General features: G+C 48.0%; 1 protein-coding gene across 1 annotated transcript; it reads left to right on the forward strand.

Annotated features, from left to right (window-relative positions):
* The first annotated feature begins 439 nt into the window (after window positions 1-439).
* CALML6 (calmodulin like 6) lies at window positions 440-9,105 on the forward strand. The gene is made up of 5 exons (XM_056865083.1): window positions 440-526; window positions 4,475-4,649; window positions 5,089-5,233; window positions 6,110-6,210; window positions 9,041-9,105. Exons 1-5 carry the CDS (start codon window positions 524-526, stop codon window positions 9,085-9,087), a joined length of 471 nt encoding a protein of 156 aa, XP_056721061.1. The 5' UTR covers window positions 440-523; the 3' UTR covers window positions 9,088-9,105.
* The last annotated feature ends 2,737 nt before the right edge of the window (window positions 9,106-11,842 follow it).

Here is an 11,842-nt window from a genome sequence, read left to right on the forward strand (position 1 = left end):
CCACCCCGTAAACGAAGTCTGCCTAGTAAAGTTAACGTCGGGATGTGACATCACCTCATGGGTCAGGAATGACCCGGTGCTTTCACAGGGGACTACCTTTACCTTATAGCTCACACCCTCCTGTCATTATCCTGCTGGAGGCCATTTTGTACCCGTTCAAAATTCCAGACAGTCTTCAAAGGCAGCTCCATGTTGACCACAATGCAGTAATCCAGTTTACACCATCCTCTAATATTTATGATCAATAACAGCAGCAATAAGAAACCGTCTCCTTCGGGAAACGAGCCAGTGACTTCAAGAATATAGCAGGTGTTCTTTAGCGATAAGATTCCTCCCAGAATAGGGCTGTCCGCCTTTGCTTCCATAAATGGATCCCAAGATTCCCATTCCCCGGGGTACCAAGAGCTGAGCGTGCTTTTCTAGCTGTAAAAGGGAGAGACTCTTCACACACTCTCCGTGCGCTCAGCCCCATTACCAGCAGCTCAAGACCCTCTTCTCAGAGAGGCCGGAGCACAAGGAGAAAATGGTGAGTGATTCTCCTTTCTTCCCAATCCTTCCAGCAATTGAAGGGCGTGGAAGGTTGTATATCTCTCTAGCCAGATTTTGTCCATCAAACATCAAGGATAGAGGGGATTTTTTCCCTTCCATTCCAGTAGTCCTAGGATGTGGGGGACAGTCACCCAAAGAAACCAAAACTATAGAAGTCACTAAAGCCAGCTTGGTGTAGTGGTTAAGAACGGTGGACTCTGATCTGGAGAACTGGGTTTGATTCCCCACTCCTCCTCATGAAGCTAGCTGGGTGACCTTGGGCTAGTCACACTAGTCACACTCTCTCCGCCCCACCTACCTCACAGGGTGTCTGTTGCGGGGGGTGGGGGAAAGGGAAGGTGATTGTAAGCCAGTTTGATTTTTCCTTAAGTGGTAGAGAAGGTCAGCATATAAAAACCAACTTCTTGTTCTTCTTTTTCCACAAGATGAAATTATGGCCATAAAAAAGAGATCTTTTAGAAAAAGAAAAAAATTCAAGAGGGGGGATGACTCAGCCACTCACGGTTTTCCAGGCCTCCAAGTGTCGAGACAGTACATTTTTGCAAAACAGACTTGGGATAAAGGGTTTGAGGGGATCCTTATAAAATCTGCAGATGACATAAAGTGGGGAGAGACAGCAGACCCCTGAGAGGACAGAAATAAAATTCAGAATGGCCATGAAAGGTTGGCAAGCCAAAAGAGTCACTCTATCCCTAAATAAAATTGAATAAATCTAATAATAATATTTGTGTCTGCAGTGTCAAGATAGTGGACCTTTGCAACCATCCAGCCAACATTTGGCTCCCTGGAGTCGCGTTGACTCCAGTGCAAGAGTTAACCGTGCCTCTTTATTAATCACATTTTGCCTTTGCCTTTTCAATTGTCCCAGCACTCCCTCAAGCGGGGAGCTGATGTCCCCAGCTGCTTTCTCTCGGGAGTGTCAATCACAATTATTAACACGAACCACACATGCTCTTAGTTGCTGTGGCAGCAATTCCCTTCCTTCCCTTTCCCAAACAACTTATTTCCCCCCTGTTTTCAGATGTCATTGAAATAAAAACCCGTTCAGGGCAATTAAATGCCAGGCTTCTCTTGGATTTATTGTGTGTGGGCACGGTGGGGAGGGTCTTTAGACATTTCCCTCAAAGCATCAGAAGTAAAGAGAGAGAAATGTGTGTAAGTGTTAAGGTGACTTTCCTGCCTGTAACCTGTACAGGTAAATAGATAATCAGCCAGCTGTTCTGGGGCAAAAACGCACAGTCGCTTCAGCCTCCTTTATTCCCTGTTTCAGCCGGGATTCAGCCAGGATCGAATGCATGCATTTCGCTGAATGTGCGTTTGATCCTGGCTGAATCCTGGTTGAAACAGGGAATAAAGGAGGCTAAAGCGACCGTGCGTTTTTGCCCCTGGAGAACCTTTTCCCAGAAAGGGAAGCTGCCTAAATAAATAAAAGAATACAAAAATGTGTTCGAGCAAAGGGAAGATTAGAGTGGTTAAAAAGCCCTCCCCTTTGGTGATGTAAAGGAGCAATTACAGTTAGCGATTGGAAACCTCCCCGTCTTTAAGCAAATGTTTATGCCTTGGAATAAATTCGTTCTGGCGTGTAGAGGATTCTCTCTCGGCCCAGCATGTTCCTGGGCTGCGCATTGGCGCCTCCCAGTGCTTGGCGACAGCTTGGGCTCAAAATTATGAAGTCTGTCATGCAGTTAGGAAGCCTGCCATGGCCTGACCTGGACAGCTCCCGCTAGCCTGATCTCCATCTTTTCTGCGTGGCTGTTTCACTCGCCCTCACCCCTCCGACGATTTTGGGTCTTCGTGTTATGCATGCCATTTCCTACCATTGGAGGTCGCCTTGCTCTCCCCCCCTTGCCTTTCCCCGCGTTTTGTCAGTGTTTTCAAATTCGAGATAAAACAGGTGTATTTATTGGTTTCTACAGTTCTTTTAACTCTGATCTCCTATTTTTCAGGGGGTTTTGTTTGTTCATTTGGTTTGCAGCTTTGTTGTTGTTGTCGCCGCTGATTTTGATGGTGTTTTTTTTTTTTTAATGCTGACTGGTGAATTTGCCAGTCTTTCGGTGTTGGTCTTTTCACTGTCATCTCATTCATATTGCTTTAGTCTTCTCGCTGTTGTTAAAGACCTTTCACGGCTGATAGTGTGGGAGGGACCGCTAAGGGGTAGCTCTGTTATAGCAAAATAAACCAAAAATCCAGAGGCGCTAGGGTTGCCAGCTCCAGGTTAGGAAATACCTGGAGATTTTGGGGGTGGAGCCCCCACTTCAGTGGGGGTATAATGCCATAGAGTGTACCTTCCAAAGCGGCTGTTTTCTCCAGGTGAACTGATCTCTATCTCAGTTGTAATCCCAGATCTCCAGCTACCACCTGGAGGTTACTACAAATAACAATAAACCTGTGCTGTTAAAGTATAGAGGAGCCCTGTGGCGCAGAGTGGTAAGCTGCAGTACTGCAGTCCAAGCTCTGCTCACGACCTGAATTCGATCCCAACGGGAGTCAGTTTCAGGTAGCCGGCTCAAGGTTGACTCAGCCTTCCATCCTTCCGAGGTTGGTAAAATATGTGCCCAGCTTGCTGGGGGTAAAGGGAAGATGACTGGGGAAGGCACTGGCAAACCACCCTGTAAAACAAAGTCTGACTAGGAAACGTCGGGATGTGACGTCACCCCATGGGTCAGGAATGACCTGGTGCTTGCACAGGGGACCTTTACCTTTATATTAAAGTATAGACTATCAAATATTTTAGCACGTGGGCTCTTTAAGTAACAACAAAGAAACCTACAACGTTGAAAACATTCTTTGTTGTTGAAAACGTTGAAGTTTCTTTGTTGTTACTTAAAGAGCCCGCGTGCTAAAATATTTGATAACCACCTGGAGGTTGGCAATCTTAAGGTGCACCTTAAAGACAAACAACCCTTATTTCGATATGAGCTTTTGTAAGTCGCAGCTCACTTCATTGGATATGTGGAGGGAAATCAAACTGGGACTTCTATTCAAAGGAACTCCATTCTACGTTTTTCAAGTGACTAAACGAAGGCTATCACACCTATGATAGTGTTGCCAGGTCCCTCTTTACAACCGGTGGGAGGTTTTGGGGGTGGAGCCTGAGGAGGGCAGGGTTTGGGGTGGGGAGGGACTTCAATGCCAATTGCCAAAGCGGTCATTTTCTCCAGGGGAACTGATCTCTTATCAGCTGGAGATCAGTTGTAATAGCAGGAGATCTCCAGCTAGTACCTGGAGGTTGGCAGTCCTATGAGAAGACAAGAGTCGCTGGAAAAGACAATACTGCTAGGAAAAGTGGAAGGCAGCAGGAAAAGATGAAGACCCAACATGAGATGGATCGACGCAATAAAGGAAGCCACAGCCCTCAGTCTGCAAGACTTGAGCAAGGCTGTTTACAGTAGGACATTTTGGAGGTCATTAATTCATAGGTCACCATGAGTCAGAAGCGACGGCTCTTAACGCACACACAAGCAAGGTAGAAAGGCTGACTATAAATAACATAAATAAATAAAAACCAAGTAGAAGGAGTCTAGTTGAAGTGAAACATTTAAGAAGACTTTCTCTACCACTTAAGGGAGACTCAAACCGGCTTACAATCACCTTCCCTCCCCCTCCCCACAACAGACACCCTGTGAGGTAGGTGGGGCGGAGAGAGCTCTAACAGAGCTGTAACTTGCCCAAGGTCACCCAGCTGGCTTCATGTGTAGGAGCGGGAAAACGAATCCATTTTGCCAGGTTAGCGTCCACCACTCATGCGGAGGAGCGGGGAAATCAAACCCGGTTCTCCAGATCAGAGTCCACTGCTCCAAACCACCAATCTTAACCACTACACCACAAGCTCACACTACACCACAAGCTCACACTGCAAAAAATGGAACGGTTTTTACTCCAATGGCCTACCCCATCGTCTCAAAATGTACCCTTTCCCATGCAGACGGAGGTACTGACGCCGGAGCAGATCACGGAGTACAAGGGCATCTTCGAGATGTTCGACGAAGAAGGGAACGGCTTAGTGAAAACAGAAGATCTAGAGAGATTAATGAGCTTGATTGGAATCAACCCTACCAAGAGAGAGCTGGCGACGATGGCCAAGGAGGTAGACAAAGACGGTAAGCTTTTGGGATCCGGTTTTGCTCCAGAACCAGATGGATGAGCTCCTTTGGGAAATACATGTGGGTATTAAAGTAGGAACTCTGCACTGAAAAAAAAATCAATCTGTTGGTTCTCATATCCTACCCGTTCTACTCTTTGGCAGTGAACGGGGTGACCTCTCATAGGGTTTGCCTGTAGATGCGCCAAGCAGGGTGGTTTGTATGCTCTTACTGGTCCTTTTAAATAGAAATAGTCCATATTTTCTAGAACGGGTCCCTGCCTACTATCCTACCTCCTTCCTCTACGTATGGTGCACACTTCTCTCCCCACCTCTGTTATATCCTCCCAACAATCCTGTAAGATAGATTAGCCAGAAGGGTCTTTGGAGACATGCTTGAAGCATTTATGACCATCAAGCATGTCCTCTTACCTTTTTTTCTCCTCTCGCTGCTCCAGGTAAAGGTACTCTTAACTGTGATGCGTTCCTGGTCCTGATGGGTATTTACCACGAAAAGTCCAAAAACCAGGACGAAGAGCTCAGAGCAGCCTTCAAGGTCTTTGACAAGGAGCACAAAGGCTACATTGAGTGGGACACGCTCAAGTAAGTTGAAGGACACCCAAGAAATTATCGGAGCAGTCGGGGTGCCTTTATGAGCTAGTCTACATTGTGTTAGAGACAAGCGTGTGATCTATCGACAGCTAGGAGAGCTAAATCGTGCCTCCATGTCAAAGAGTAGTATATTGCACATTATATTCTGTAGAGAAGGGATGGCCACACTTTATGTAGGAGCTTCCAATGAAGCGTCTGCCTACTGTTGGAAACAGAATATGGAAAGCTGCCGACTGTTCCAGAAAAGGGACTAATGGTTAGGGTTGCCAACCTCCAGGTAGTAGCTGGAGATCTCTTGCTATTACAACTGATCTCCAGCTGATAGAGATGAGTTCACCCGGAGAAAATGGCCGCTTTGGCAAACGGACTCTATGGATTTGAAGTCCCTTCAAATTATGCTCTACCCCCTTATGCTCTACCCCCAAAAACCTCCCGCCCGTGGCGAAGAGGGACCTGGAAGACCTACTAATGGTGGAAGAGAAGAGAGGTGCTGGAAGATAGCAGGTTTGGGGGGGGGGATTAGGAGCTGAAGGAAGGCATGCAGGGGTCAGGAAGCAAAGTAGGAATGAGGGCCAGGGCGAGAGGAAAGCAGGAGGAGGAATGAGGCAAAGAAAATAAAGATGTATAGTCTATGAGAAGCATGCAGGTAATACTCCATAGAACAAAGTTCTGGCTGTGGAGGTTTATATAGAGGCAGGGAAGAGCAGTAGCCAGTCGTAGCAAGGAGGGGCATAACCAGGCCAAGAGCAGGTAAAAATAGCTGCTGCCCTGGAGATGGGTGGCTTTCAGCAAGGCAAGGCTCCTAGCTGGGCTTCCTTTCGAGCCCACCCGTGTGCACCGGAATTCACCACCGACTCTGCCTTTTAGGTACGTGTTGATGAACGCTGGCGAGCCGCTCAACGAACAGGAAGCTGAACTGATGATGAAGGAAGCTGACAAGGACGGAGACGGAACCATTGACTACGAAGGTATCAGAAGCAGTTCTTCCGTCCTTTCCAATGCAATAATCAGACAAATACAAGCTGTGTCAAGCCTCCCTGAGGAAAGTATCAATCATAGAAGCTTGGGATACTGAAATTAAGCTGTGGCGATCATTTGGTGGCAGTGGTTCTTGTAGGTTATCCGGGCTGTGTAACCGTGGTCTTGGTATTTTCTTTCCTGATGTTTCGCCAGCAGCTGTGGCAGGCATCTTCAGAGGAGTAACACTGAAGGACAGTGTGTCTCTCCATTTGGTGGCAGGCTTTGCCTCCTGCGGCAGCCTTTTTGTGGCCGTTTTGTGGCAGCGCCCACCAACCTGTGCCAGAATTCCAAATGCACCCGCAGGTTCAAAAAGGTTGGGGACCCCTGCCCCATGGCATCACATCGCCGCTGAGCCCCCTCCTCTTCCCAAACACCATTTCCCCCAGGCACCACCTCCAAACTGTCAGAAATTTCCCGAGCCATAGCAGACAACCCTACGCTGCTGTGCCTGTGGGCACTGGACCAACTAAGGTGGCCAATCTCCAGGTTGGAGATCCCCTGCTATTAAACTGATTTCCAGCCGATAGAGATCAGTTCCCCTGAAGAAAATGGCCGCTTTGGCAATTGGACTCTGTGGCATTGAAGTCCCTCCTCTTCACACCCTCCTCAGGCTCTGCCCCAAAAACCTCCCACTGGTTGCAAAGAGGGACCTGGCAACCCTAGGACCAACTGAGAGCTCTAGTAGAGAGACCGATGGATGCGCCATGCAGTTCTTTGGATCTCTCAGCAGATGGCAGTAAAAGGCACCCTTTCAACATCCCTAAGTCTTTTTATATTAGCAACCGACTAAGTCATTTTCATAGAATCATAGACTAAAAGGGTTGGAAGGGACCACCAGGGTCATCTAGTCCAACCCCCAGCACAATTAGGAAATTCACAACTACCTCCTCCCCCCACGCCCCCAGTGACCCCTACTCCATGCTCAGAAGATGGCCAAGATGCCCTCCCGCTCATGACCTGCTTAAGGTCATTTTGAATGTAAATACTACATGTACATGTATAAATGTACATTTTGAATGTAAATACTACAGGGGCTGACATACTTGGAGAAATCCCTGGCGATTTGGGGGGGGGGGTGCCCCAGGGACAGAATTTATGGATGGAGGGGCGCTCAGCAGGGATGTGATTTCTTAGATTCCGCCCTCTGAAGCAGCCATTTTCTCCTGGGAACTTGATCTTTGTAATGTAGGGTTGCCCAGTTCCTCTTCGCCACCAGTGGGAGGATTTTGGGATGGAGCCTGAGGAGGGTGGGGTTTGGGGAGAGGAGGGACTTCAATGCCATACACTCCAATTGCCAAAGCGGCTATTTTCTCCGGGTGAACTGATCTCTGTCGGCTGGAGATCAGTTATAATAGCAGATCTCCAGCTAGTGCCTGGAGGTTATACAATTCCAAAACAGGGGGAAGAAATGCTGTAGTACGTAGATATCTGAAAACAAACAGCAAATCAGGCCACTACATACAATAATGCCAAGAAATTGTATTCACATTAAAGAACCAATCACAACTCACAGACCAATAATAAGCAAGACCTTATAAATATTGAAGTCCTTGTCCGACTTCTGTTATATACCTGGAGATTGGCAACCCTATGTGGAGACCAGTTGTAATTCCTGGAGAATTCCAGGCCCCACCTGGAGGTTGGCAACGCTAGTCAGGCAGTTCTTCTGTTGCAGGAGTGGCTCTATTCCTAAGCCAGCCAAGTAACATTTGGGTTATTGCAGTCTTATCCCATGTTTACTCTGCCATTCCACTTAGGGTGGCATACGGGGCTCTCTCTCCACTTCTCTTTTATCCCACAACAGCCCTGTGAGGTTGGTTAGCCCGAGAGGGAGCGAGGGTGACCTAAGAGCGCCATGCAACTTTATGGCCGAATGGGGATTTGAACCCATCTCACAATGTTGTAACCACCCCACCGTACCATGTTGGCATTCAGTTCCGGGGAAGGGGCAGAAATCCTCTCTGTTGGGTGTCATAGGATCAGGCATGTGTATAGTGCTCTCACCCCCCACAAAGAGATCCCCCCTCTCCCTTACAATAGCCTTGGGCATGAAGCTGAGGCAGAGGGATGAGCCCACACAGTAGCTAGGGTTGCCAACCTCCAGGTACTAGCTGGAGACCTCCTGCTATTATAACTGATCTCCAGCCGAGAGAGATCAGTTCACCTGGAGAAAATGGCCGCTTTGCCAATTGGACTCTATGGCACTGAAGTCCCCTCCCCAAACCCCGCCCTCCTCAGGTTCCGCCCTCAAAACCTCCCACCCATGGTGAAGAGGGACCTGGCAACCCTAGCAGTAGCAGACTTCCATGCATTGTCCTTAATAAGCAAATGCAATCAAACAGGGAGGTATTGGTATCGCACTGTGACGTCACATTACGCTACACGCACATCTGTTGTACCCCGTTCCAGGTACCCACATATAGCAGTTTCTAACGGTTAGAACGGTTCCTCAGTGGAACAGGCTTCCTCGGGAGGTGGTGAGCTCTCCTTCCCTGGAGGTTTTTAAGAAGAGGCTGGATGGCCATCTGTCAGCAAGGCTGATTCTATGACCTTAGGCAGATGATGAGAGGGAGGGCATCTTGGCCATCTTCTGGGCACTGGGTGTGTGTGGGGGAGGTAGTTGTGAATTCCCTGCATTGTGGGGTTGGACTAGATGACCCTGGCGGTCCCTTCCAACTCTATGATTCTATGAGCAATCTGTGCTTTTAGGAAAAAGAGGTGGGGAAGAGAAGGGAAAAAATAGATTTTACCTTCTTGGTATATGTGTTTTCTCTGCAGAGTTTGTGGCGATGATGACCGGCGAATCCTTTAAACTGACACAATAAAGCCTATTGGAAGAGAAATGCATTGTTTTTGAGAAAGGTCTTCCCTGTACACATCTCTCACTCACACACCACCCCTCAGCTTTTTGAAAGGGCAGCAAAACAAATATGAGGGGGAAGCATCTTTCCGGGTGTATCCATGCTACAGACTTAAAACTGGTTGAGGAATCAGGCCCTCACCACTTGGAACTGTACTTTGTGGAAGGGGATTGGTGTTAAGATTCCCCAACCAAGAATTCACATCCAGCTACAATTCCCTGGCAGTTAAATATATTAAAAACCCAACTCAAGTGAGTAGCACAGATGATTCCTATGTTCAAATTATCTCTTTGGGGACATGAGAGCAAGTAGGTGGGCAGTTTAGCATGGGTTAAGGGTGATTTAATTTTATTAAGCCCTTTCACACATGCTGAATAATGCACTTTCAGTCCAGATTGTTTGCACGTGGATTTTGCCGTTTCACACCGTTAAATCCAGCTGCAAAGTGCATTGAAAGTGCATTATTCAACATGTGTGAAAGAGTCTTTTCCCCACCCAGTGTCATTTGATCAGGGATGACATGAAAGGAACACACGAATGAGAATCAAGAGGGGACAGGAACCCAGCAAGGACAGGTCACCATGTAATGCAAGGGACATTAGCACCACTTATGGGGGGGGGGGGCTTATAAGGAGTCAGACTAAAAAATCTAGCTCAGGGCTGTCTGCTCAGAACAGCAGTGTTCCTCTAGGAGTCTAGGGTCTCAGGGAGAGATCTTTCTCTACACATGATGCCCAAGATATTTTACAGGAGGGAGAGGGCTGTGGCTCAGGGATAAAGCATCCGCTAGGCAAGCAGAAGGTTCCAGGTTCAATCCCCAGCCCCTCCCCTTAAAAGGATCAGGTAGTAGATGATGTGAAAGACTTCTAGCCATGATCTTGGAGAGCCGCAGCCAGTCTGAGTAGACAATACTGACCTTGATGGACCAAAGGTCTGATTCAATAGAAGGCAGCTTTGTGTTCAAGACGCCGGGAGCTGAACCCCGGAACTGTCTGTCTGCCAGATGCTCTACCACTGAGCCACCGATCTTTCCCCGAAAGTATGAGCAAAGGAAACTGCCTTAAACCAAGGCCATTAGTCTACCCAGCTTCTGATTGTCCGTGGTGACTCTCCGAGGCCTCTGGATAAGCTCTTCCCAGCCCTGTTGCCAGGGCCTTGCACCTAGAGCGCTGTGCTTCCCAACTGAGCTTGGGAGTGCCATAGGTTCACAAAATATTAGAACTATGACCTGTAACGGCTGTTCGTCCAGTGTCTTCTGTGCAGGCGTGCATAGGAGGACCTGCTTCGATGAGCACTGAGGAAATTACCTCCGATCTCTTTAGCCATCATAGGGGAGCTTTCTCTTCTATGATGGCGTTGTTTTTAAAATGTACGAAATGTTGGCCAAAATGGGCTACTAATGATGAGCACGACCAGCGTCTCTAGTTCAGGGGTCTCGCCTGAAAGCTTCGTTGTGGGAGGAATCCCTTAGGGCGGTGGTTTTTGCAGCGTCTTCCAAGTCCCAGGACGATGCCCCTTTACCAGACTTTGAAGTTTGGTCTTTCGGGGTCTTTTTGACTCCCCCCCTTCTTTTCTTGGGAGGTAGATTTCAGGCGTGAAAGCGGTGTGGCTAAAACCACTGGGGCAGAAGAACCAGAAGGGGCGCCCGACCGAGGAGCCCAAAACTGCCGGGCCTTTGGAGTAAGGAGCCGGCGAGAGGGGTAGGTTTTCGACACAATGCGGGACTCTCCGAGACAGCAGAGTCCCATGGTGCTCGTCGTTAGTAGCCATTTTCAGCCCACATTTCGTACATTTTTAAAATAAAGCCATCACTGAAGAGACAGCTCCCCTACAACGGCGAAAGAGACCGGAGGTAATTTCCTCAGCGCTCATCGAAGCAAGTCCTCCCTCCTAGGCGGGACTGCACAGAAGACATGCAGATGAACTATTAAAACTGCAATACTCTGGTTGCCAACTCCAGGTTGGGAAATTCCTGGAGATTTGGGGGCAGGGGAGAGGGGAGTTTGAGGAGGAAAACTCCACAAGAATAGGACATCTACTCTCCGAAGCCGCCAGCTTTTCCCCAGAGGGAACGGATCTCTGTAAGTTTTCACCAGGGGGATGTTGCAGACTTTAATTAAGCGGTCCTTGATGAACAACCGGCATAATATCATTTTCTGCATCATTTAACCGTATGTTTAATAATATGTGCCTGGTTCCAGATTATTGTAGTATGATATTGATTTCACAGACTCCAACTGTGCAAACCACCTTGAGTCTCCATGAGAAAGGCGGACTATCAATGAAGTAAATAACCACCACCAAAGGCTGGGGAGACAGAGAAGAAATGGCTTCTCTCCCTTTTAACACCTAAAAGCCAGCAGTAGTTCAGATTTGTCTCTTGCAAGTATAAAAAAAAAAAAGGTAAAGGTAGTCCCCTGTGCAAGCACCAGGTCATTACTGACCCATGGGGTTACGTCACATCCCGAGGTTTACTAGGCAGACTATATTTACAGGGTGGTTTGCCATTGCCTTCCCCAGTCAACTACTCTTCCCCGGTCATCTACACTTTACCCCCAGCAAGCAAGAATAACAGGCGGGGGAATCAGGGGGGAAAGCCCCACAGTCATCCATTGAGGAAACTGGAGATCAGTTTCAAGGTCATTCACACAGGGGTGTCAGGAAGAAGTTGGTTTTTATATGCCAACTTTCTCTACCACTTAATGGGAGAATCAAAGTA

This window comes from Euleptes europaea, chromosome 19 (genome assembly GCF_029931775.1).
Source record: "Euleptes europaea isolate rEulEur1 chromosome 19, rEulEur1.hap1, whole genome shotgun sequence".
NCBI classification, from domain to species: Eukaryota; Metazoa; Chordata; class Lepidosauria; order Squamata; family Sphaerodactylidae; genus Euleptes; species Euleptes europaea.

Excerpts from the sequence above, each read along its gene's own strand:
- CALML6 (XM_056865083.1), top strand. Across the intron at positions 4,650-5,088 it reads CAAGGAGGTAGACAAAGACG|GTAAAGGTACTCTTAACTGT; the intron begins GTAAGCTTTTGG and ends TCGCTGCTCCAG. Across the intron at positions 5,234-6,109 it reads ATTGAGTGGGACACGCTCAA|GTACGTGTTGATGAACGCTG; the intron begins GTAAGTTGAAGG and ends TCTGCCTTTTAG.